The 25575-nt window shown below is 44.1% G+C and overlaps 2 protein-coding genes across 2 annotated transcripts; one reads left to right on the forward strand and one right to left on the reverse strand.

The window, feature by feature from the left end:
- The first annotated feature begins 1677 nt into the window (after positions 1-1677).
- Positions 1678-2941, forward strand: TMEM246 (transmembrane protein 246). Its single transcript, XM_018575150.1, has one exon. It carries the CDS (start codon positions 1704-1706, stop codon positions 2916-2918), a length of 1215 nt encoding a protein of 404 aa, XP_018430652.1. The 5' UTR covers positions 1678-1703; the 3' UTR covers positions 2919-2941.
- Positions 2942-13168: 10227 nt separating this feature from the next.
- LOC108803299 (fructose-bisphosphate aldolase B-like) lies at positions 13169-25241 on the reverse strand (the record flags this gene model as incomplete). Its single annotated transcript, XM_018575149.1, has 5 exons — positions 13169-13504; positions 17095-17294; positions 18660-18834; positions 22338-22421; positions 24978-25241. Coding segments are annotated over 5 exons (819 nt in total), but the record flags the coding sequence as incomplete, so codon positions are not given.
- Positions 25242-25575: the final 334 nt, after the last annotated feature.

Genomic DNA, 25575 nt, shown 5'->3' on the forward strand with positions numbered 1-25575 from the left:
AAAACAGAGGTTTTAGATACACGTCTTCTGCAGAATATGTGAAAGCCACACAGCCTCGCCAAGGCCCCTCTGTGTAGTGTGGAGCTGTCTATCTATCTAGTCTCCATCTTGGAGCACATGTAGCAAAAGATAAAATTGGGTGCAGCTTCACCTTAGCGGTTAGACAGGTTTTTTTGGCATGCTGGCTGGTGAGTGTACTGGCAAACATTTTGCTGTTGAGCTCTCCTCCCGCCCCACCCAGCCTCCTGTGACAGCGTGTCAGGATAAAGAGCTTGTACAAACACTCCAGTGATCGCTGAGTGTTTGTAACTTATTGAGCCAGTCTAGGGCTACAGCTAATGATTATTTTCAAAATCGATTAGTTAGCCGATTATTAAGTTTGATTAATTTTTTTTTTTAAATGGCTCCAGTGATGAAATACTAGTTTGCATTGAGATTGTAGTCCATCACGGGAGCAGGCTTGGAGCGGTGGAAGTAAAAAAAAAAAAAGTGTGGTGTGCAATATAGTGAAATGGAAAGTGTAAAATTATACATCAATCAATGCAGAATGGCACCGGCTATAGAGGAATACAAAACCCAGCAATAGTACATTATACAGCACAATGCAGAATACCACCAGCTATAGAGGAGTACAACAAATCCCAGCAATACATTATACATAGTATGTATTACATACAGTGTATAGTGTATTGCTGGGATTTGTATTCCTCTATAGCTGATGGTACATATACTGTGCAATGTACCATAAGCTATAGAGGAATACAACCAATTACTATCCCAGCACCATTTGGGGGGGGAAGTGCAGTCTTACCTACACACTCTCCAAGCAACTTTACTTATTTCTGTCAGCAGCTGGCTTTCCCCCACGCCAGAGTTTCCCTGCAACGATCGCAATCGTCTTCTTGGCGGGCAGCGGTGAGAGCTCAGAGCTGTTAGCGGGGAGGAGGTGCGGCGTGTGTGGAGCCGTGAACAGGGGCAACTAATCAAAAGCTGACCGATGATGGAAAATGTTGACAACCTTTTCCATCATCGATTATAATCAACGTATTCGATTAGTTGTTGCAGCCCTAAAGGACAGAGTATGTTTTTCTGTGTCCTCAATTATGAATGAATGGGAAGTGATCTACATCACTTCCTGTTCATTCATGATTGTGGATATAGTAAACACACAATGTCCACAAGTTATGAAAGTTAGAATAAAAAACATTTTCGGTTTTAGCCTGGCCTTTTTTTTCATTTCGGTTTTGAAATTTTAATTTCAGTGCACCTCTAGTAGTAACGTTGGAGCTGTCATATGGATGCTGGAAGCCTGTGTTGCCCACTGCTATTGAAGATTTTGCCAGAGGCCATAGTTCTTAAACAAAGTGAATTGGGAACTTATCACCGGCCATAGAAGTTTTGGGTCTTTTATCTGCTGCTTTAGAAGTTTGTTTACCAAGCAAAGATGTATGTTTATGATATGTTTAGCTGATTAAATATTTGTGCAGTGTTCTATATGTTGATTCTTGTGATTTATTTTGCAGAATGCTCCAAAGGCTTGGCCATGGGATGCCGGAGCTGTCTGTAAGCAAACACAAGCCTAGGATTAGTTCAGGAGGACCATTTTACATGCTTGCAGTCCTAAGCAGAAAGGAGAAGCTGGAACACGATAAAAAGGAAATAGTGAATGTGATGACATGAGAGCACAGTGCCCTTAATCAGTCATGCGTCTATCTGCCATTTTTAGGTCTCCTTGCTTCCATTCTATGCTCCTCATTGTGCTCACTCTACTCCTAACCCCCATCTGCTTCCGCAACCTTCTCTACTCTCCCTTGTTTTCACGACAACTTAACCTCAAGCGTTTGAGTCGTGAGTTCCTACAAAGAAACCTCCAGGATGGGTCCAATGCTTTCCAGCACTTCCATCAAACCGTCTCTATGTCCAGCACATTTCCTCCAAATACATCAGTGCCCTGTATCCTTAGGCCAGCTGGGAGCCTTCGCCCATCACATGTCAGTGGCACCACCACTTTAGCTGTCACTATAATTACAACAAGGCGCCGGTCTGATTATCATTACCTCCTCCAGGTGGCACGTGGCTTTCTTGACCGGATGTCGGAATGCGGCAAAGACTGCTCCACGTTTCAGATTTTAATTTGTAACGTTGACTCATTTCCTGAGGACCACTCTGATGCCTGTCTGCTGTCCCACTTGTTGCCAATGGTGGCACGGGATTGGAGCAAGCACGTGGACAAAGCCCCAAACCGGTTTGAACAGGAGAAGCAGGACTATGCCTTCTGCCTGTCCCGTACATTGGAGGCCTACAACCCAAAATACGTGTTACTCATTGAGGATGATGCAGTCCCTTTAGAAGATATTTTTACTGCATTCTTCCATTTGGTGCAGGTGCGCTTCCCCCAAGAGCCACTAGGAGGTGGCCTGTATGTAAAATTCTACCACCCAGAAAGACTTCAGGGTTACATCAACCCAGAGCCAATGCGGATTTTGGAGTGGATTGGTCTAGGAGGACTAGCAGGCCTGGTCCTCACCTGGGTGTACACTCTCACCTTACGCCACCAGCAATTTAGCTGGCGGGTGTTTGTGGCATTCACCATTTATGCCATGCTGCTGGCGGAGCTAGCAGGGCGCCACTACCTGCTGGAACTGCGGAGGATTTCCCCAGCCCTTTACAATGTTGTGCCTGTCACAGAGTGCTGCACGCCGGCTATGCTGTTTTCAGAGGTGTCTGCCGGAAGGACTCTATCCTACTTGAAGGAAATAGAGTGCAAGCCAGGTTATGCCAAGGATATTGCCCTATACCACGAGCTCAGAAGAAGGGGGGAGTGGGCTTGGGCTCTGGAGCCTAACATGGTTAAACACGTTGGAATGTTTTCAACACTTAGAGGGTCTTTCGAAGGAGAAGAGCCGCAGCTTCTGTAATATTTCTATTATGTATCAGGAATGAAATGATATTTTTTAATATGAAGATTTATTTAACAGAACAGTAGTGCAAATGACAAACCGTTGTATTTTTTCATGTTTGGCATTAGAAATATTCTCTGCACTTTTGCTAAAGGGGGTTTCCACTTTCCTAGAGAAAGTACGAGGGCCATCTGCTTGGTCAAAAAATAGATATGTAACTTGACAGATTGTGCCGCAGATGAAGGTCTTTATTACATTTACACACTGAGGTCAGCCCTGTTGCACAAAAAAAAAGCTGAGAAATCTCTGCCATCATGAGCTAGTTAAAAGTGTTGCTGCATACTGTATATGATGCAGTGACGCTAAGGGGATTTACAGAGCTGCTGCATTGGGGTCAATATGCCGTACATGGTCTGGAGAGTGCCTCAGTCTAATCAGGCAGGTGTTTTTTGCTTTGTGACTAGTTCCCTATAAAGGAGAAGTGCAAGGAGAGCGGAACATAGTCTCCCTGCTGCTTAGAGCTGGTGTGGGGCACTGTAGCTGTCACACGCCGGGTCTAACACCAGGAGCTGAGCGGTCACATGCTGATCAGTGAGCTCTCAGTCTTTGCTCCCAGTGGAGATAAATGCCTGTCAATCACTTCCCCGCACAGCTGGCTTTGGCTCTACAGAGGCAGAACCAGTTGTCAATCATGCAGCTGGGTTGGATCTCGGCAATATTGTCCTGATCTATCTCTGCGTTGTCATCTGATAGCTATCTGCTGACTTTGGTTCAAAGGAGAACCCACAAGAGCTGTATAGCCAACAAAGAGGTTTGGCTTTACTTCTATTTTAAATGCAGCTACAGTACAAAAAATGCAAGTTAGGCTTAACTGCTAGATATTAACTTTTATTGCTGTGTCGATCACTGGAATGTAAATCAAGCTTGGATACTGCTTACCTATGTATGACAACAAAGCCTTAATTTCTATTGGTAAGACTGTACACAACTTGCCGACACCAAATTTTTCTATTGAGGTGCCTTACTGTATAGAACTGAAATGTTCTTTAAATACTCAGCTTTTTATAATGGTTAATGTGCAATGTCATATGTCAACTTTTGTATTCTTTTTTAGGAACTGTGTAAAAAGGTTTGCCTGTATAGGATCTTGGATTGCTTTTGTTAGTCTATGTACACTGGATTAAAGACTGTTTGTTGTAACCCGTGCACAAAACATTACTGTGGAACTCTGGAAGGGCTGCACTGCATTCAAAATAAAAACATGGAGCCCCTGTCACCAGACCTAACATTTTATTTTTATTACTTTTAACATTAGAGATAGAATTCTACTTGCTACTCCATAGCAACCCTGACAAAAAAAATGTTCCTCCTCCTTTAGGCCTTGTTTGCACAAGCCCGTGCGCTGATCGCACTGTCCCTTGCGTTCTGGGGTAGGTAGGGGTCTGGCAGTGGTAAAACAATGCCCTGCGTTCCAGTGTGGTACGACCGCAAAATATAGTGCATGCGCGATTTTTTGCGATCGCACCGCACTGGAATGCAGGGCATTGACATGAATGGCACTGTCATGCCCCCTCCTGCCCTACAATGCAAGGAGACTTTGTGTATGCAATCCCTTGCATTCCGAGCACGGGACAGTGTGATCGGCACACGGGCTGGTGGAAACGAGCCCTGAAAGAATTGTAAGCACAAAGTGTTTCAAATACCTCATCCAATCCTTTTACTTTTATTAAGGCAGTAGGTCTCTAGGCTGGCACTTTTAAATTCTACCAACCCTTTTTGTGTATCTCACTGAAGATCCTAATAGAGGGGGAGCGACCGCTGTAGGTTCCTAGACTGGCACTACTTAAGTCCTAAAAAGACAACAGAATCCCCCAACCCTTCCCAACTTTATCCAAAACATTTTCATATGTGTTAATATCCACTTTTGTTTCCTTCATCCCTCTTCCCATTTGGCTAGTATCTATTGACTGAGGTCAATAGAAGAAAAAAATGATGGTTCCAGCCAATCAGGAAAGGGAAATTAGTGTCACTGCATCCAGGAAGAATTTTTAAAATCTGACTTTCAGTCTAAGTTTTCACAACTGCAAGCTAGGTGTTGTTAAAGAGAGGGTGCAATTAGGAGCCTGACACTTCTAAAGTCTTTCACCCTCTCTTGTATACCTTACTTATAGATCTCAAGTTTGAGGGAATCTAGTCAGCAGGGGCAACAGAGGGGAAGGGTCACCAGTTGTATGGGGAGGGAAATCTTCTTTCTGGTGCCCACCACCATTAGGTTCCATCTTTAGGCAAAGACAATATCCAGGATCCAGCCTGAGCAGGAAGAAGGCCAGAGAAAAAGTAGGGGTCACACTTCTTGCATTTGGAATGCATAGGATAGCTGTCTGATGCATCACCTTAACATTAAAAGCCTAGTCAATTTCATAGGAATCCAAAGTTTCCGGGAGTATTGGATCCCTGCTGCTGCTACATCACTTCCTTGGCCTCCAAATTCTCCAGATCTAAATCCATTTGAGGCCCACCTCGCAACTTCCAGGACATAAAGGATCTGTTACCTTACAGCTGGGTGCCAGATACCACAGCATCCCTTCAGAGGTCTAGTGGAGTACATGCCTTGACACTAGGGCTTACTTTCATAATCAATTTGTTGGCCGATTATTTTTTTAATTAATCGGAGGAAAAATGTATTTCAATGTTTATTATTAACTAGGTAATTATTAATAAATATTACTTATTGATTTTTTAAATTATTAACTATTATTAGTTATTTAATACATTATTAAATATCATTAATTCATTATTTAATGGACATATTAATTATTTGTGCATGGCTTTCATCCCTGGCATATGTCACAGAAAGAACTTGTGCAGGAAGGCAAACCATTACTAAGCAGACTTCTCTCTTGACTCCTCTCACCAGATGACTTTTCTGGGGGAATCCGATTGGCTGCACACTTGAATCCGTATCCTGATGTCAGATTCATACGTGTGAGCCGATTGGCTAGAGATGACATTTTTCATCTTGCCACATTTAGCTCTCGCCTAGCTGAGTGCAGGAGAGAATATTGCTAGACACACTGCGCGCACCGCCACTTTCCTTTGCTGCGTGCAGCTCCGTGTGTAGTGTTTCACAGTCTTTAGTTCCGGTGCACAACAAACCTTAGTGCGTTCCGGCATGGTTAGTGGACAGAATGCAATGGATCGCATAGTGGAAGCCTCCTTGCGTTCTGGGGCAGGAGGGGGTGTGCCAGTGCCATTCAAATCAATAGCACCACAGCCACACCCCCACCCACAGTGCGATTGCCCGCACCAGAACGCATGGCACAACAATGCCACAACAAAATAGTGAATGGCACCGCCACAACCCCTCCTGCCCCAGAACGCAAGGAGGCTTCCACTATGCGAACCAGTTTGTTCCGAGCCACTAACTGTGCCGGAATGCACTGGAGATGGTGTGAACCGGTCCTAAATGTGTTCGTTGCCCCCCCCCCCATCTTTGTGCCCGGGACAGCTGCACCGTCTCACCCTCCTTGCCTGGTTGTTATGCCACGGACTCCACTCACTGTACACACACGCTACACATGCAACACCTAAAACTCACACCTTACACATGCAACACCTAATACGCACACATTACACATACAATACACCCTATTCATCCCCTCAGTCCACTATGATCATCCAGGGGAGGAGGAGGAGGCCGTGAGTCCTCGGGCAGTAGCCAAACAGTCAGTCAGTGTTCACAAGCATGTGAGCGGGGAGGGAGTGAGGGTGCAACTTTATCGATTAGTCGTTTCAGTCCTACTTGACAGCTCAGGACTGTTTTGGTGGCAAAAGGGGGACCGATTCAGTATTGGGTGGGTGGCCATAATGTCATGGCTAATTGGCAGGTTTATATTCACCAATGGAGAGAGGGATCAAGTGGAACAAAGTAAAATCAAGGGGCTTGTGACAACACACGTGTCCTGATGATGGGTTTTGCCTGAATGCCTCATCTGAGCAGCTTGTGAAAATTCAGAGTGGGGAATTTATCAAAACTGGAGCAGACAGAACCTGGTGCAGTTGCCTATGGTAACCAATCAGCTTCTCTCTTCAGTTTGTTCAGTTAAGATTTGACAATGAAACAGAGAAGCTGATTGGTTGGCATGCAAAGCTGCTCCAGTTTTGATAAATTCCCCTCAGAGTATTTGGGCATAGTCACAAACCTCATTAACAGTCCCTAGAAAGCAGCTGTAAAGTTCTATGTACGAAACAACTTTTTTCTGCCAACATACAATGATTCCCAATTGGCTAGTTTTTCTACTGGCTGACCGTTTACTGTAATACCATAACAGTGAGCTATCAACAGATAAAAAAAAAGATCCAGCCAATTGGAAAGTTGTTTTATTTTTCGGGTAGACCTTAAGAAAATAAGGTTTATTTTTACAGATTTCTCACAGCTGTGACAGAGGAGTGGAATTCCTTAAAGTGGACCTTTACCCCCTTTTACTCAAAATCTGCATGCTGATATAAAATCATCTTACATGGAATTGCAGGCGGTACACTATTTATAAATAAATAAAAATACAGACACCAACATATTTTGGAAGAAAATTGCCGCGGCACTTTTATTGGTTTAAACGTTAACTGAATTTAATCAAACCATTAATAGCTTAAAACCAACACCAGTTAAACCGAAAACGTAGATTGCTCAGTCATCAAAACTCAAGCAATATATAATTAAAAATAAACCAGACTTAAAGTCCCCCTCCCAAAGGAGGTGACACTACCATTAGCCCTCGTTCACACCTGAACGTTTTGTAGCGCGTTCTACGCTCGACGAACGCTCTACAAAACGCTCAAAAATATAAATCCCATTGTATTCAATGGTCTCGTTCCCACCTTGGCGTTTTTCTGCCCGTCCCTAACGCGCTACAAAACGGCCCACGCCTGAAAAGGTACATGTACTACTTTGGGCCGTTTTGTTGCGCGTTTCCATTGGGATACAGCCAAGTAGCCTTCGGAAACGCGCGACGGTCGCGCAACTTTTTTACTGTGAATCACGGTAAAAAAAACGCGCGACAGACGCGCATATGCAATACGCCTAGGTGTGAACGAGACCTAAAAGCCTGCGACATAATATTTTTTCATATGTGAGTGTATTTAGGTTTTGTGCTGCCCTAGGCAAGATGGAACTCGGCACCCCTATCTAAATTTATCCTGCCTGTCCAAGACATATTGCGTAACCTGTCAAGTCGCTGGATGCAGATTCTGAAAGGTTGCGCTTGTAGGCCTCATTTACACAGCTTAGAGCTGCCCGGTACAGATCCATGTGGCTCCATTGTATGCAGCAGCCTGTTCTTCTCTATGGGAGGACGCGGCCATACTCCGCCCTACGCTCACCCGCCCTGCATGTCAGTGCGGGTGTCTGTACTCGGACACAGACAGGATGGATCCTGTCTGTGTCCGAGCACGGACACCCTCACGGATGTGCAGTACGGCCGCATCCTCCAATAGAGAAGAACAGGCTGCTGCGTACAATCACATGCAACACCTGTCGTTCTCGGGAACATCCTGTTACGACCGTGCACGCCGCATGGATCTGTACGGGCCGACTCCAAGCTGTGTGAATGAGTCCTTAGCATTGCAGGGAAGCAAGGGTCTGAGGTGGGCTGTAAAGGATCTCTGGCTCTGCAGGGTCTCAAGCAGAGACTTCCCTGCAGAGAAGACCCTGCACATCCCACCATAGACCTTGCACAGCACTCCTGAGTCCCTAAAGACCCCTCCAGAGCCCACCATAGATCTTGCACAGCCCACCATAGACCCTGCACAGAGACTCTCAAGTGGGCTGTGCAGGATCTATTATGGGCTGTACAAGGTCCCTTGCCCTGCACAGATGCTGCTCCTCTTACCTGCAGCTCTCTAGCCTGCTTCCAGGACATGCCGCTTCTTCCTGCATCTTCGTCCAGCCGCCAAAGCTTCTTCCTCCAGCCACCCGCAGCCTCCGTCGGCCGGGCCACCTCTCTGTCTGTCCCATCAGCCCTGTGTCTTCCCTGCTCCGTGCCTATACCCGGCGGCACATACAGCCGCAAAACTTCTTCCTGGAAACGACTGCAGAGTCTGGCGGCCGGGCCATGTCTCCCTCGGCCCCAGCCACACCTCCTCTGTCACCCGGCAGCTCGCTGCCAGGCCCTACTAGAAGCCAACTGAGTAGGCAGCCCAGGCTGCCTGATTTTGTCCATTCGTCGCTTTCCTCTTTGCAGGGGGGTGGGGACTCGGGAGCTTGTTGTGTTGAAGGTCCAGCCGAGTGCCCTCGCCTCTCACGGATCTTCTTTTTATAGGCAGCATCCAGTGCCCTGGAATCTTCTAGAAGCAACACGAGCAGAGGACTGTCTCGCCTAAACTTACAGGTGAGCCTTAAAGGGGAAGCGCACTTACTTTGTGAGAGACATTTTTTTTTTTATTATTATTCTATTTTTCTTTATTAATAACATTGTTAAAACTAGGCCAACTAAATTACAACATAAAGGACCGGTGCAATTCCATGAAAGTGGGAGTCCAAATAAACCTGAGGAAACCACCTGAAAAATGTCATCTCTGGGCAGCATGTAAACAGATGGGAGGAGCGAGCCGTGGTGTCACGGCTCACTCCGCCCATTTGACATTCTTAGCTGTCAAATACCACATAGCATTTGGGTGCTCCCGAGAGCTATTCGTGAGCTCCCGAATGCCATTTGGGACTGTGAGCAGAGGTGTCATAATACTATTCATATGACACCTCGGCTCACAGACCCGAATGGCATTCGGGAGCTCATGAATAGCATTGCGGCTGAGAATGTCAAATGTCACGGCTCGCCCCGCCCATCTGTTTACATTTGGGCAGGAGATGTCATTTTGCGCCAAGTTTTTATCTGGTTTGGTCGGGCAGCGGGACTTTTTCTATTTTGGCGGGTTGGTGGGTGTCGTGCATCGTGATTGACGCTGGATTACATCGATGGAGCCATTTTTTTTTTTTTAATTAAAGGAATAGTCAAAAATTAACTTTGTTTTCTTTTAAATTAAAGGATTTTTTCTAAAAGTGTGGTTTATTTATTTACATTGAATTATAACCCTTTAGTGAATGAGTAGGGGTACAAGTACCCCTTACTCATTCACAAGGGGGAGGGGTGGCATCTTGGTGCCCTCTTAATTAAAGGGGTACCCCGATGAAAATAATCCCCCTTGCCCGCAGACCCCCAAAACCACTGGGTCAGGCTTGGAGACTCCTTCCCAATGCCAAGGGCACGTGGCCTGGTAAGGCACAGGGAGGGGCGCGGTCGCCCCCCTTTCCTGCCCTGCTGGGGCTGTGCTCGGATCAAGGGTCTGGTAGGAATTTTAGGGCGGACCCCACGTTTTCCCCCCCCCCATTGTTTGGGGGGGGGGTTCCCCCTTAAAATTCTGACCAGACCTAAAGGGCCTGGTATGGATTTTGGAGGGAACCCCACATACTTTTTTTTAACTTGGGGGGGGGGGGTGTCCCTCCTAACATTCCTACCAGACCTAAAGGGTCTGGTATCAATTGGGGGAGAACCTCACACTTTTTTTTCTCTTCTGCAGACTGTAAAAGGAAAACATTTTTTTTTTGTCTGTCACTTTGCTACAACGAATGTTCGTCCTCAAACAAAAATTCATACAGAATACCGCTTCATCCAAAATTTTCGTTTTTGGAAATTCGGATTCGTTTTCATTCATCATTTGTGTCATTCGGAGATTTGGATACATCCGAAACTCCGAATAACGAAAATTGGTCCGAATAACGAATCTTTCCGAAACGAATCGCACGTGTCTACATGACAATATGAGCACCTTTGACTGTGCAATGGTAGTTCTGGTATGTTCTTGATTTCTGTTGCAGCATACGGATGGTTAGGCTGAGAATTTTATACATTCGTCCATATATTCCATCTTGTCTTCTAGTATTTGCAGAGGTAGAAGTGTGTCCACAGACATATGATCATTTAACAATCTGTTATCATCTGTGCTGTCACAATTATTACATAAAAATATGACACAATGCATAGCCATAGTTAATAGTTATACAAATGTGAAGTGAGAATTTATATAGTTCATATAGTCCTATCTGATAAGGATTGTCTGCAGTGATTATATCTGCTTATACAGGCCAGGCATAGAGTTCTCAGCAAGGGATAAATCACTAATACAACAATCAGAATATCACCTGCATCAGGTAATACTGGTCCCTGGGCAGGAAAGCCTTACCCTAATACGGCTGATAACAGAGGACCAATGACAGCGTTTTCACAGGATCAGCTATCTTTATAGAGGTTCAGTCATGGAAGCCAACCATAGGATCAGCTCTCAGTCATGGAAGCCACCCACAGTATCTGCTCTTTATAGAGGTTCAGTCATGGAAGCCACCCACAGGATCGGCTCTCTTTATAGTGTATCAGTCATGGAAGCCGCCCACAGGATCAGCTCTCTTTTTAGAGGTTCAGTCATGGAAGCCGCCCACAGGATCAGCTCTCTTTATAGTGGATCAGTCATGGAAGCCGCCCACAGGATCAGCTCTCTTTTTAGAGGTTCAGTCATGGAAGCCGCCCATAGGATCGACTCTCTTTTTATAGAGGTTCAGTCACGGAAGCCACCCACAGGATCAGCTCTCTTTATAGAGGATCAGTCATGGAAGCCACACACAGGATCAGCTCTCTTTATAGAAGTTCAGTCATGGAAGCCACCTGCTATGTCTGCAGATTACCAGTTGGCCAGGGCCACCTTTGAATACTATACTGCCCTGTGCCCAGACTGGGCCTGCAGGATAATCTATTGTTCTCCTTTTTTATATAAATACAAAGCACACACGCTTTTTTAAAAGGATTTATTGGAATGTCGTTCCTGGTGTGTTTTGGTTGCACATCATATAGCAGCATTGCAAAATAGTTCACAAATTAAAGGGAAATTCCACCACCCAGAACTAAAATGGCAAAGTAATGTAATCAGTGTACTTAATATTTAATTCCATAGGGATGTTCTGGGACTTTTGTAGAAAAGGTGTCATCCTCTGCTTTGCTTTTTTTAACATACTTGTGAAATATTGTGTTCATCATTTAGTTTGGTGCAGGTCTTGCCTTTTGGTCTACACAGTCTCTATATATCTCTCTTATATCTAATCTTCCTCATTGCTAAAAATCTAAAGCAACTCACAGGCAGGAGGATGAGAGGCTGATTTAGTTGGTAGGAATGGAAGGGGTGCTTAGCTCTCATGGCAGGATGGAGGACAAGAAGGGCTGAATTGTAGCTAGCAGGCAGGGGAGGAGAAGAGAGGCTGAGCTGCAGATAACCGACAGGGAATTAGAGTTAGCTGAGAGGCAGAGGAGCCAAGAAGCAAAGTGGTAGCCTAAGGCCTTTAGCAGGAATAAGTAGTTAGGTTGGATAAGGGAGTTTGGAAGAATAACTGATGTAGCACACAAGTATAAAGAATAGATATGTTAATCACAGACTCCTAGCAATGAGGCAGGCCAGTTGCTTCTGTGGAAAGTGGTAGCTCTGAAAATAGCCAGAACCAAAAGCCTGATGAGAAGAGTTCCCAACCTAAACCAAAGTATCTGATCAACAGATAAAGAGAGATCAGAAAACCCCATTTCTTCCATGTTGGATCTGAAAAATAGTGAGGTAGAGATATGTGTAATTCAACAACTTCCAGGCTCATACTACACCTAAAATGTATCTTACTTCTGGGTGGGGTGAGGTATTATCACACAAAGGGTGTATTTATTAAAAACTGTGCAGAACCATTGGTCCTGTGAAATTGCATGTGCACTTTTTTTGTGTTAATAGGGACAAAAATTAATTTTGTTTATTTTCTTTACAGGTCTAATGAAATATCAGGGAAATATGACATTATGGCCACTAGATTGAGCTGCAGAGCATAGGAAATAAATACTTCTTTCTCATGCTCCTCGAATCCATGTAGTGGCCATAATAGGGTATTTTCCTGATTTTTACATTTGACCTGTAAAAAAAAAAAATATATATATATATACTAATAATATTCCTTTTTGTCTCACACAAAAGAAATGCACATACAGTTTCACTGGACAAATGGTACATTTTTAATGAATGCACCTTCTAAATGTATTTGTATTTTGGTCCTTTAATAGTTGATCCAGCTATACAACTAAAATGTGGGAAAATAAAGCTCTTGCCTACAACTAACAATAAAAATTCCAGTTGCCTCTACCAAGCATGTTTTTACTGCAAATAAATGTGATATGAAGGTTTATTTATTAGGGCCATGCAAAGTGCAGCAACCCTTAGCAAACTGTTTTCTGACTGTTGCTCTCACACCAGTAAAAGATGTCATCTGATTGGTTGGTATGGGTTGCTGCACATGGCATGTATTGCCCTGTCCATTGTTGCCATGGTAGCAACTAATATGATTGGCTCAGTGTGTGGGAGATGCGGCAGTAATGCCAGTCATATAACTCCAGGAGGAATGTAAAGATGTAACACAAGAGGGCAATCGAGGGCAACATTTAGTAGGTGTAACTGGGCTGGAAGAGGGATTTGGAGGAGGCGGCGTCTGAAGACCCAGAAGGTACATACTTCCCGAGAGATGCCAAACCGTTGATCTGCAATATACAATGGCAATAAGCAGACAGTTAGTGACATAAACCTCTTTAAAGAATATCACCCTACGCACAAATAGAACATGTCCTTTGTTACCCCTCTATACTACATAATATCTTGATTTTTCTCATGTAGGTTACACTTTTTCTTTTATAAAAGAGTAAACTGGACAGAAATGCTAACAGTGTTTGGTGAAGTATGTCTCAGTGTTCTGCCTATCTCACCTTGTCCTAGGAGTGGCAGGACACTTGGAAATCTATTTATAAATGTTTTCACACAACTTTTACCCAAGATTTACACAATGTTCTAATGATTTCCAATTGGAAACTGGTTGATTCCTGGGTGAAAGTTATGTGAATATTGTGTGAAAACAATTATAATAGAGTAGTACATAGACATATTCATTATGTCTATTATTTTTGTGACTGTCAGCCTCATCATTGGAAGTAGTTGAAGGAAGATCTGTTATTGCTTAGAACTGATCAGATTCTCCTATATCACCCTAAAGATATACACATGTAACGCTTGATTAGGTTTCCCACTCTCCCTTCTTTACAAGCCGGGTCCTAGTCAGGCCCTTCTCTATTCCCCTTAACCTTTCCCTCCTCTTTCCTTCTTTTTTCAAATTCTTCTCTCTCTCCCTCTCTTCTTATTAGCTCTATTGTTGCCTGATATATAATGCCAGATATGGCCAAAAATTATATTTCATCATTGAATGTTCTCCATTATTTTCCACTTGTTACCATAAAAGTCATTCTTATTTATGCAGTTACCTTCTTCATCCTGCAGCCCTGTAAGGGCACTTTAGATACCTATGGTTACTGTTATTACCCCTGTTTTATTTCATTTGGCCAACCTTGTAACACCATTGTTATATTTTTCCTCTATGTATGGTACTCTTTATGTACCTCTTTCTTGCAACAATAAAAATAAATATACCCCCCAAAAAATGTTAAGCTGACTGGTTGCTACAGGCACCAAGAATAGTTTTCCTTTATATACTGTCCACTGGCTATTGTCCACTGTGATCAGCTTCCATCTTTTAAGTTCTATGTTCCTGCTTGGTTAACTCACACTCTCTGTTTGTCCAGGTGACCATTGTTACCAAAACAATTACAGTTGTCACTGGAACAGGTGATAAGAGAAACTCCTCCAATCAAGACCCTTGTTTTAGTGACAACTGTCTAAGAGGGGATTCACCCTTTTTTGTAGACATTACCTCTCATTAACCGACACAGGAAGTTAATTATTCCCAACCGGACACATATAGAAGAAAAATTACCTGACGTGAGTTATAACCATTCCCTACCATGCCCAAAACTATAAAAAAATGTGCACAAAAAATACACTTTAGCTTAGACGTGGGCACCATGTCTGATGACTAATGGGATTCAATATGGACTCTGTTACTAAAATTGTCCTCATCTCCAACATGTGAACTTACTCAACTGTAGACAACATGTAGACCTACTCAGTTATTTCAATTCTTTATGCTACCTAGAACATCTAAATCTCTGTATGCTATAGGCTTTCGCGAGGACCACTGTCGTGCAAAGTGTGGTGGTGGGTTAGGGAGACGTGCTGCACCTTCTCTGGAAATGCTCTAAAATGGTGCATTACTGGTGTGGTGTGATCCAACAGTCTATTCAGACTCTTTATATGCAGTTAGTGTAACCCTCAGTGGCGGAACTACCAGGGTCGCAGAGGTCGCGGCCGTGACCGGGCCCTGGAGTTCGGCCACTTGGAGGGGGCCCAGGACAGGAGGAAGGGGCCACTGGTGACCGCTGATTACCAGTCCCGGGACCTCTTCCTCCCGTCCTGGGCCCTACATGCTTCACGCTGCTCCCCTCATCTTGTTCCGGGCGCAGCGTGAAGCATCATCCAGCCGGGCAGCAGCCAATGAGAGGGAGCGGTGTAATCCCCGCCCCCTCATCACACAGAACTGCCGCCGAGTGCTGCGTACACGAAGGGGGAGACCGAGACAGGGAGCTGGAAGTATCAACGAAGGTGACATGGGGTCGCTGGGGACATGAAGGGGGAGATGAAAGAGGACAGTGTTTTTTTTTTTTTCTTTTCTTGTCTAATTTTGTTTGGGGGAAGAGCCCTTCATGGGATTCTTGCATGGGGCCCTGAGGTCACTCGTTACGCCACTGGTAACCCTCTTACTTGTATACTGGGCTACTATGATACTAATATCCTCGATCACTAAAGGTGCCCATACACTGCTCGATTCTCGTACGAGAATCGGGCGAAATCCCGCGATCGTACGAGAATCGAGCAGTGTGAACTAAGACGTGCGACCGTTTCTACTGTACGGTCGCACGTCTTTTGTCGAGCCAACATGTTCGAAAACCCGCCGAGAATCGTACGATTCTCGGCGGGCTTCTAGCCTGCTCGTCCGATAGCTGCGGAACGGGCCGGTGTGCGCACGCGCACACTGCCCGTTCTGCATTGCCGTCATCGGAAGCCCGCCCCTCAGCGGGACGGGCTTTCGATGATCGCAAGTACGATCTGCCCGTCCAAGGTGGGCTTTCAAGAAGCATACGACCATCGCAAGACAAAAGTCTTGCGATGGTCGTAAGGTGTATGGGCACCTTTACTGTGGAGACTTTAACGAGAACACAATCTGCTGCTAAAAAACGAATTTCCAGAAAAAGGGTGGGACAAACTCCACCATCAATTAGTGATTGGATGGAAGGAATGTGACTAAAGCTTGCCCTTGAGAAACCTACCTACCAGCACCAAGGAGTACGAAGAAATACTGTATACAAACAAATGGGTCTTGTTGGCTGGAAAATCATAACCTCAGGATCTGATGCAATGTAATCTGATGCTCATGCTCCATATCTTCTAAAACCATTGGTTACAAACACCGATTGTGAAGTGTATGACCAGGCACCATTTTTAGTTGTGGGCATGGCTCGTATGGTCTTTCAATATCCCCAGGGGGGGGCATCATGTTATTGGTTATGAAAAATTGTAGAAATGTCACCAGCACACCAATCCTTTTAAGATAGCAAAAGCTTCATTTATTGAAGTTTTTTGTCATATGACCAAACAAGCGCTTTCGGGACCGCACAGGGTCCCTTCATCAGGCTTTAGCATTGACCATAAGCCTGCTGAAGGGACCCTGTGCGGTCACGAAAGCGCTTGTTTGGTCATATGACAAAAAACTTCAATAAATGAAGCTTTTGCTATCTTAAAAGGATTGGTGTGCTGTTGACATTTCTACAATTTTGCTGACATTCGTGGCGCCATCCGCAGTCGCTGCGAGCACCGCCCACTACAAGGGACATATCTGTAAGGAGTGCGACAAGGATAGTACTTATTATAATGTTATTGGTTATGGTCTCCTTGGTCTGGTTTTCTCTGCTCTACCTGTGTGTCTCTAGTATTTATAATGCTCAGCCTGTAAATGTTATTTAGAGCAGTGGATGGACAGTGTTGTTTTGTCTTGTTTGATTAGTGTTAGTAAGGTATAATGCACTTCACCTCCTGTGTGGCGTTTGTATTCCTCTCCCCCACACCTTTGTTAGATTAATACTTTTATAGAATTTGTAATCAGCTTAAAGAATTAAGGAGTTATCCTGACCTTTGCCCTCTTAGCAAAAGCCTCCTGTGCTGCTTTCTCATTTTCTGCTTTCCCGACCCAGGCAGATAGTGCTGAGGCCTGCAGGGCACGGCCATAAGAGAAGGACAGACGCCAGGGGCGAGGGAGACTGCAGCTGTTCATGGCATTCAGGTTAAGCGATGCCTCTTCTTCACTCTGACCTCCAGACAGGAAACAGATACCTACAGGAAATCAATGCACAGACAATTTGGTCAGTTTGTGACATGTATGTTGAGTGACCCATTGACATCTTGTATCTCTTGAAACCTCCAATGGACAAATCTCCTCATTAGCATTGTCACCAACTCTAGGCCCTCCCAATTTTAAAACCTAAAGCTGAACTCCAGGTATAGTGTATTATCTTGCTTGGCCCAATATAAGTATGCTTATGTCATACCTGATCGGTCCACAGGGATCCTGTAAGGAACTGTAGCAGCTTGAGCTACTACAGTGCTGGCCATGATCTTCCGGGTGCCGTATGGTGCTGTGCTAAGCGACATCCCCTCTGCTCTGAAAACAGGGTGGTCACTCAGCACAGCAGCCATTCAGAGAACACCTGGTATTCATTGATAATGCCGAGAAGAACTATGTGCCGAGCAAGAGATCCCCTGTGTTTTTAGAGCAGAGGGAAGCCGCTCAGCAGAGCCCCGCACAGGACCCAGAAGATCTCAGGCTGCTTACAGTGCTCTACAGGATCCCCTTGGGCCGATCAGGTATGGCATATGCATACTTAAATTGGGCCAAGCATTCTATTTAAGCTTTAACCCTTCTGACAATTAAAAAAAAATCCTACAAGAATATTTAGACCCCCCTTGCAGTGTGGATCTGGGAACTAAAATGTAGCAATCAGACTGCTTAAACCACTAAAACATAAGCAACATGAAGGTTATCTAATTGTCACCCACCCAAAATTGTAGTATCATTTTGGCTAGGACTGGCTCTTTTGATAGAACAGTGCAGATTTTTTTCAAGTTTAATGGACCTAGGCAAGGTTTGCTCAAACATATTCAGATCTGGACAAGTTTGGGCAAACTCAGGCATGGCTATACAAATGCAGACTTTTAAAATGCATTTTCTTGGGAGTACACACTTGAATAAGCAAGTTAACAGGTTAAAACAAACTCCAATAAGGATCTGATTTCATTAGTCAATAGAATCTGGTAGGACTGAGCAAGATCACCCCACTGGAGTTCCTTGATCCACTCCCTGCATGCTTCTTTACATTTTTCAGAGCTGGAAACTCATTGCAGGAATCTCCAAAGTTATAACCAGCTAGCAGGTACTTAGTTCTGTTTTACATGTACAGTTAAGAAATTATCACTAACCTTTTCATTATAAAACCTGTCTTTTTCATCTGCTTTTTAAAGATGCAAACCCCTGCACTGTCACTTTCATTCTGGCTTTTCGATTTGATATCAGTATCTCACTAGACAGTGGTGCCAGGTTCAGAAAGACAACCCTGGAGCCTGTACCTTTTGAAACGGGTCAGGGATGGCAGCCCCATATCTCTATACTTAGTGATTCACTTTGACAGCAGACTTACTTACCGGGAACTGCGGAAGGGACTGTTCGTCTCAGGGCAGTAACAGTTGACATGGCGACCTGCTCAGGTGTAAATTTTTGAGGGCTTGACTGTCCTCCTGTCACCATGTTTGGCTTTAAGAGGGTGCCTTTAAGATATACATGATGCTGGATGAGGGCATGGTACACTGCAGACAGGACCTGCATCAAGAGAGGCACACATTTATATAGTGTAGGTAGACAGCAAAATTCACTATTATGCCAGTTAAAGTTACAAATCCTGAATCCTTACCAAGAGAAGTTGTGTTCCCTAAGCACTAACAGACAGGTTAGACTGGCATTAGATACACAGGTTAGGGAGATCTCTAGCAGCTGTAAACACACAGCAGGGAAACCACTGCGTGCCTCTGCTTGTGTAAGAAACAGGAGGATAGGGATCATGAAGTTCTTCTCGGCAACCGGATACCTTACCAATTATCATCTAACCTTGGTCAGTAAAAATTTGCTCTTCCTGTATAGGTGAAATAGAAATAAACTTGAAAAGCCAGTTGCTTGACTGTTATGCTTTTGACGATGATGGGGGATTTGAGTCTGAATATTAGAAAATAGAATTTGTTTGTTTCCCAGTCAGAGCATGTAGGCCTTCAATTAGCATTTGACAGGCCCCTCCACATTCCACAGAAAAGATGCTAGATGGATGTGATCTTTTATTGCCCAGCCCTAGTGAAATTCCAAAATATCTCTCTAAGCCTTTTATGGCTGTCGTTAATTAAAGGCATGGCACTAGGCCCACATCCATTACCAGTGGTCAGTAAAATAAACAGGCTGGTCTTGAAGATGGTGGTGACCCCGCATTCTCCCTAAAGTCATAAAACCTGAGTTTGAAAATTAAGCTACATTTATTAATCTGGAATTGGGTGGGGATAGTGTAAACTAAAGGTTCATCCTCCGCATGCTTTCCCTCCCCAGCCCTGCCTAGGGGCCGGCTCCGAGACACCCTCCAAAAGGGGCTTATAAAATATTCTTTCGAGGCGACTAGACGGGGGCTGTTGTCGTTTTGAAAACATCAAGGAACTAGAAGTCTTAACATCGCAGAAGAGTTCCTCCTTAATCTTTGGACATTATCTGCCTGAAGTCTGCTTGAAGAAGAGCCCTGCAGACTTCCCATTCGCTTATTGAACTCTTAACTCTGTCAGAACTCACAATTCCAGGACTTTTAAGCATTCTCCTTTTATTCCCTTTTATTTTGCTGTTGTGTATATATTTTTTGTCTCTTTTTATTAAATCTTTTTCTGTATATTTTCTGCACCGTTTCTGTTATTAAAGGACGATCTTAAAAATCTTTAAGCTTATCTCTACGCTCTAAATACTAAGTATCCTTGCCTCTGTGAAGATCGCTACTGTATAGTGAATCCTGTCATATTCCTGTCTGAGAGGACAGCGCTATCACAGGCATTGTTTAAGTGTTTAAATTGTCGCAGCATTTGCTTGGCACGGTTTGTGTTCCGAAAAACACATGGTGGCAGTGGAAGTTTGGTGGGTAAAGGGTTAACTGCGGAGTTAACCAACCCTGGTGACGATCGCTCTCTGTCTGCTGGCCTGAGATTGTGTCCTGCGAGCTGGGAAATCTCTGTGCAGGGTGAGGCTGAGAGTGGTATCGCCACGTCCTTGTGACGTTCACTCTCGGTTCTTACTTGTGTATAGTCACGTGGGATTGACGTGCAGTGGGTTTGGGCCGGGCGTACGTCACAATGCTCATCCACTGGCTTTAGCACTTTCAGTCACTGACCTAGACCCAGAGCACAGACTAGTAAAGTTGTGGAAAAGCTGAAGTTGAAAGTCCTCATCTGCATGCGTGTTTTGGGTCAGTATTGAAGGCAGTGGGTCAACTTGACAGCCAGGCAGCTGCCTCTCATGGCAGGCTTCCTTTACAATAAAAAAAAATTATACTTGTAGCTAAACTGATCGAACTGCCATCCCCCTGACCAATGAGAATGCTTTGGTGGCAAATAAGAGCACTTTATTGGACAGTGCAATGGAAGCCGGTGTAGCTTAGTCCTGATGTTCGGGGAGGCCCATTTCTAGGTGCAACTAGTGCAAAGACATGCACTGGAAAGGATTTCTTGGCTGATATAGGTAGAATCAAACAATCAAAACAAGACTTAAAAATTTAAATTGATGAGCAAGTTTGCTTTAAGCAGTTGTCATGCAAACCCAGCAACTGAATCAGTACAACAAGGGTTATACAGACTTCCTTTTGTTTCCCAGGCCTGCAACCCCTTTTCCTTTCACTAGTTGTCAGGTCATTATCATTATAATGGAATGTCTCTGACACAGGAGAAACTGTCTACAAGTCCAGAATGGAGACTTAAGGTTGCCCACACACCTTGCAACAATCGTACGATAATCGTGGGAAATCCCGCGATCGTACGATTATCGTAAGGTGTGTGGAAGGAGTGCGACCTCTACTACTGTAAGGTCGCACGACTTTTATCTTAGGAACATGTTCTAAAACCAGCCGAACATCGTACGATTGTCGGTTGGTTTGTGGCATGTTCGCAAGATAAAAGCCGCACGAGCCGGTGTGCGCAAGCGCACACTGCCCGTTCGGCATTGCGGTCATTGGAAGCCCGCCCCACAGGCGGGCTTGCGATAATTGCAAGTACGATCTGCCTGTCCAAGATAGGCAGATCGTATGTTTTTTTAATTACCTTACAACCATCGCAAGACAAAAGTCTTGCGATGGTTGTAAGGTGTGTGCCCAGCAATAGCCACAACCGATCATATGACTGCAGCTACAAAGCTGGGTATAATTGGCACACTAGATTTACAACCAACCCCTCTCTACCAAGCTGGCCATACATTAATCGAATTTCAGCCAATTCGGCAGGAAATTTAAACAATGGGAGGGCCTATCAGCAGCCCCATCACCCCTTCCTGCCAGACTGAGGTGGTGAACGACAAATCTGCGCATGCATGGCCAGATGTGCTTGCTTTGTGTGGAGCCGCCATTTAAATGGTTGATGAGAAATAATAGCTAGGATTTTCTGGTCAGCATGGTCTGGTTCAAACTCCATCTGGCAACATTCCCAGACATCTCCAGTAACATCAGCTAACAAAGGTTAATATTCTACAATGGGAGATTGGAACCAAGGGCTCTACAGATGCTGGTGAAATACAAGTTCCAGCATTACGTAAGAAACAAAGTGCTGACCTGAAAAAAAATCAAGGCTCTTGTGTAAATTTTCTGGTAGCAGCATTAAGCGATACAATATACCAAAGGATTTATATTTCTGTCCATGCAGTCCTGAGATTTCACCAACTAGGCTGGTGACATGATTTGCAGCAAATGCCGCAAATAAGCAATAAAAAGATAGGTCGCCTCGGTCTGCCCAGACTGTTATTGGAGTATATAGGAGCGGTAGCAGCTCCCTTCTGCTCATACTGCTCTCTCCTCTCTTCATGTTCTTTGTCAGCACATGTGCCTGCAGTACACCTGATTGGCTCATAGTTCTGCCCCCTCCCTCTCCATATCTGCTGTACAGAGGTTTACAGAAGCCTGTTACCAAGTCATGGCATACACTGAGAGCATAACATATGATGGGGAATAGCAGGATGGAGGTAAACCATTTACAGTGACTCATCAGACTCCACTTCTAACTGATAATACACTTTTGGCCTGGCAAACCTTCACTCCATCTCACCTTTTCTGTTTCATACTGGCATCTTTGGAGGTCATGTGATCCATCAGACAGGATTTCGGGTTCCACGATTGGCACAAGACCGTTCTGCAAGACATATATATTGACAGTGTGTTAATAAAACACTCAGTTCTATCACATAGCAAAAGCACATCCTTCATAGAAACTGCCTGTAGTATCTCTCAATGGGAATTTTAGACAAGGCAAGTAGAGTGTACATAAGTGGATTCCCCCAGAATCAATCTTAATTATTGTCCGCTCGGATAATTACACAAACACATATACGCTAATACCTTGATTCATTTTATGAATGTTCTATTGTTTAACCTTTATAATACATTAGAGGCAAGTCAGTAACCATTACAAACTCACTACTTTTACCTGCTGGCTATACTGGAGTACCTGCAAGCTATACTAATTAGCGTTACCTATGCATATTGCATATATAAAAGAGTAAAGATTAGCCGACAGCTATAGGAAAGGATATATGATCAAAGAGGGATGAACTGCAGACATGCCCTTAGCATCTAGGGTTTGTAAATGTGAAAATATGGAGGACAGTTTAGTCAAATTAGCCTTAGGTCTCAGATAACAGTTGGACTTTGTGCTTTGACCAGGTCAATAGCTTTGAGCACCGGGATCTTGCTACAGATATATTTGCACGCATGAATGAGGATGTGATCCCACTGTTCACAATAGAGAAGTGAAGGACAAGTGGAGTATATGCTGCCGAAGGGGTAATATAGTGGCAGAGATTAGTTTGGGGGGTTAGTGTTTGCTGGCCATACACTGTGCGAATTTCAGCCTGTTCTTGATGAACCAGCCGAAATTTGCTTGGTGGGTGGCCCTGTCAACAGTCATCCATCCAGCACCCTTCAATCAGAAAATCAAAGGAGCCAGTCAGAACATTTTCGGGTAAATAGTGGTGGCAGATGATTTTCCACCCAGCTCCGACTTTGTGCTAACGGGGCCACTCTTGGCTCGCATTTGGGCCCGTTGAGCAGGAATCGCCCAAATTCAGGCCACGTATGGCCAGCCTAAATGAATACGAGTGTTTTCCAAGTCATTCTTTATACTTTTAAAAACCAACTCCATCTAGTTTTGGATAGCGTGTAGAAGAGTTTAGAACATCTTGGTAGGTTAATTGGCTCCTCTCTAAGTTGGCCCTCTATGTATGCATGTGAGATAGGGACCTTAGATTGTAAGCTCCTTGAGGGTAGGGACTGATGTGAATGTGCAACTATGTAAAGTGCTGTGTAAATTGTCGGCGCTTTATAAATACCTTGTAATAAATAAATAAATATTCTGTCAGGTTTTAAGAGAGCCTGTCAAAAAATCAACTTTAGACAAGTAGGATGGTGCCAACAGAGCAGCACACTGCCAGCTCAGCCAGAATTTGAGCAGTGTATGGCCAGCCTTGGGGGGTGTCTGGCTAATGTTTGTTGTATACATTAGTACATTTAAGTTAAAAACCTGCTCAAGACAAAAGTAAACAGGAGAAATTGTGAGATTAGAGTCCCTTTCTAGTTGAGTTTTAGACATTGCACTGTGCACAGAGCAGCACTATATCATGATCTGGACTCTGATAAGCACTTTGTTTATTCTCTCACTTGAATTCCTAATGGGGTTAATGACAGGTACAGAGCAAAGGAAAAAAACAGCGTAATCAGCACTGTTTGTTCTGGATGCAATCCCTGTGTGCCAAAGAGGCAAGGTTGTGAGCTAAAACCATACCAGGAGCAATAAAAAGAACACTACAAAGAAAATAAAAGGAGACCTGTCACCAACTTTAAAAAATGCACAAAGTGAAGTATTGTAAATGCTTACACGCAGCATTTTCCTTTCCATAAATAATTGTTTTATTAACTTTCAATGTGCCTTCCAACAGCCACAGTCCCCCCTCCCCCTTGCATGTCATAGTCCTTTCTTTTCTAATAGTGGTTTGTTACTGTATGTGCTGGCCCAGCTCTTCCTCTCCTCCCCTCAGCTCCCTACGTAAACTTTCATGTAGCTGCTGGAATATTATAGAGTGTAGCTGCTGAAATATTATAGAGTGTCACTTGAGTGACAGCTTAGAGTCGGCAGGGGCTGCTGACATCACATCCAAGATGGAGGCACCCGGTAGCAGTCTCAGGCCTTTTAAATGTCTTCAAACGGAAGTCTTTAATAGTAAATACTATGCACATAACTTGTTCAATGCAAATATAATCTTATGGGAAGACTTTTGTAGAAATGGATAATCGGGTGACAGGGTCTCTTTAAACAGACGCTGTCTCTTTGTCCATTCGAGTAAAAGTAACAGGCTATCTTAAAAGAGCACCCCCTCCCATTTCTCACCTTCATCATGCTCCCTGCCGTTCCATTACTCCATCAGAGCAGGGAGTCAACCCCGATGTAAGCTCTTTGGATGGCTTAGAAAGAGCTGATGACATCCCAGTATTTAGGTCAAACCTTTTTCCAGGAGCATTATATCCTGCAGGAGCAAGGTCATATGCTCCCCCATACCCAGAGGTAGCTGGAAATTACTAGCTGAAGCGTTTCTGGACAAGGATTAACTAGCATGATGTCTACTACTAAATCAAAGGTGCAATTGATATCATCAGGCAGACACTGAAAGATATATCAAGAAAAAAATCAATTCACCTGCTGGCAAATGCTGGCATACCGCGCCAATACGTTGGCATTTTCGTAGATTGCAAGGCTTGAGGGTGCGTGGTCTGCGATCTTCAGCACACAGCGCCACTTGGCAAAGTCAGCACCATCCTTTTTGTACTGAGCGCAACGTTCGGACAGTCCATCAAGACCTGCAAATGTAACAGGTAGAGGTTTGTAAAGGAATAGTGGAGAGTGCAAATGATGGCTACCAAAATGGCTCATGGAAGCAGGTGCTCTATCGCTTAAGTGAACCTGTCAATTATGTACTCTTAAGTTCAGGAATTAACACAGCAAGTAACTAAACCTGTGTTGCACTGACTGCAGCTTACCAAAATTGTGAAGTAAAGACCTACCTAAACAATCCTTTTACTTTTTATCCAGTCAGACAGAGCCTGGCATTACATAGCGTTTGGTAGATCTAATAGAAATTATACATCTAATAGAGATTATACAATCAAACTGTAGCATGCAGAATCAGCTTAAAGCCCAACTACAGCCAACACTTTTTTTGGATCCTACTGAGTTTTTTGGAGTTTTGTGCTTAGAGTGTAGCCACCATCACCTTCTGTGATGTGACTACTAGACA

This window comes from Nanorana parkeri, unplaced genomic scaffold (genome assembly GCF_000935625.1).
Source record: "Nanorana parkeri isolate BGI_ZX_2015 unplaced genomic scaffold, ASM93562v1 scaffold3585, whole genome shotgun sequence".
Classification (NCBI taxonomy): domain Eukaryota; kingdom Metazoa; phylum Chordata; class Amphibia; order Anura; family Dicroglossidae; genus Nanorana; species Nanorana parkeri.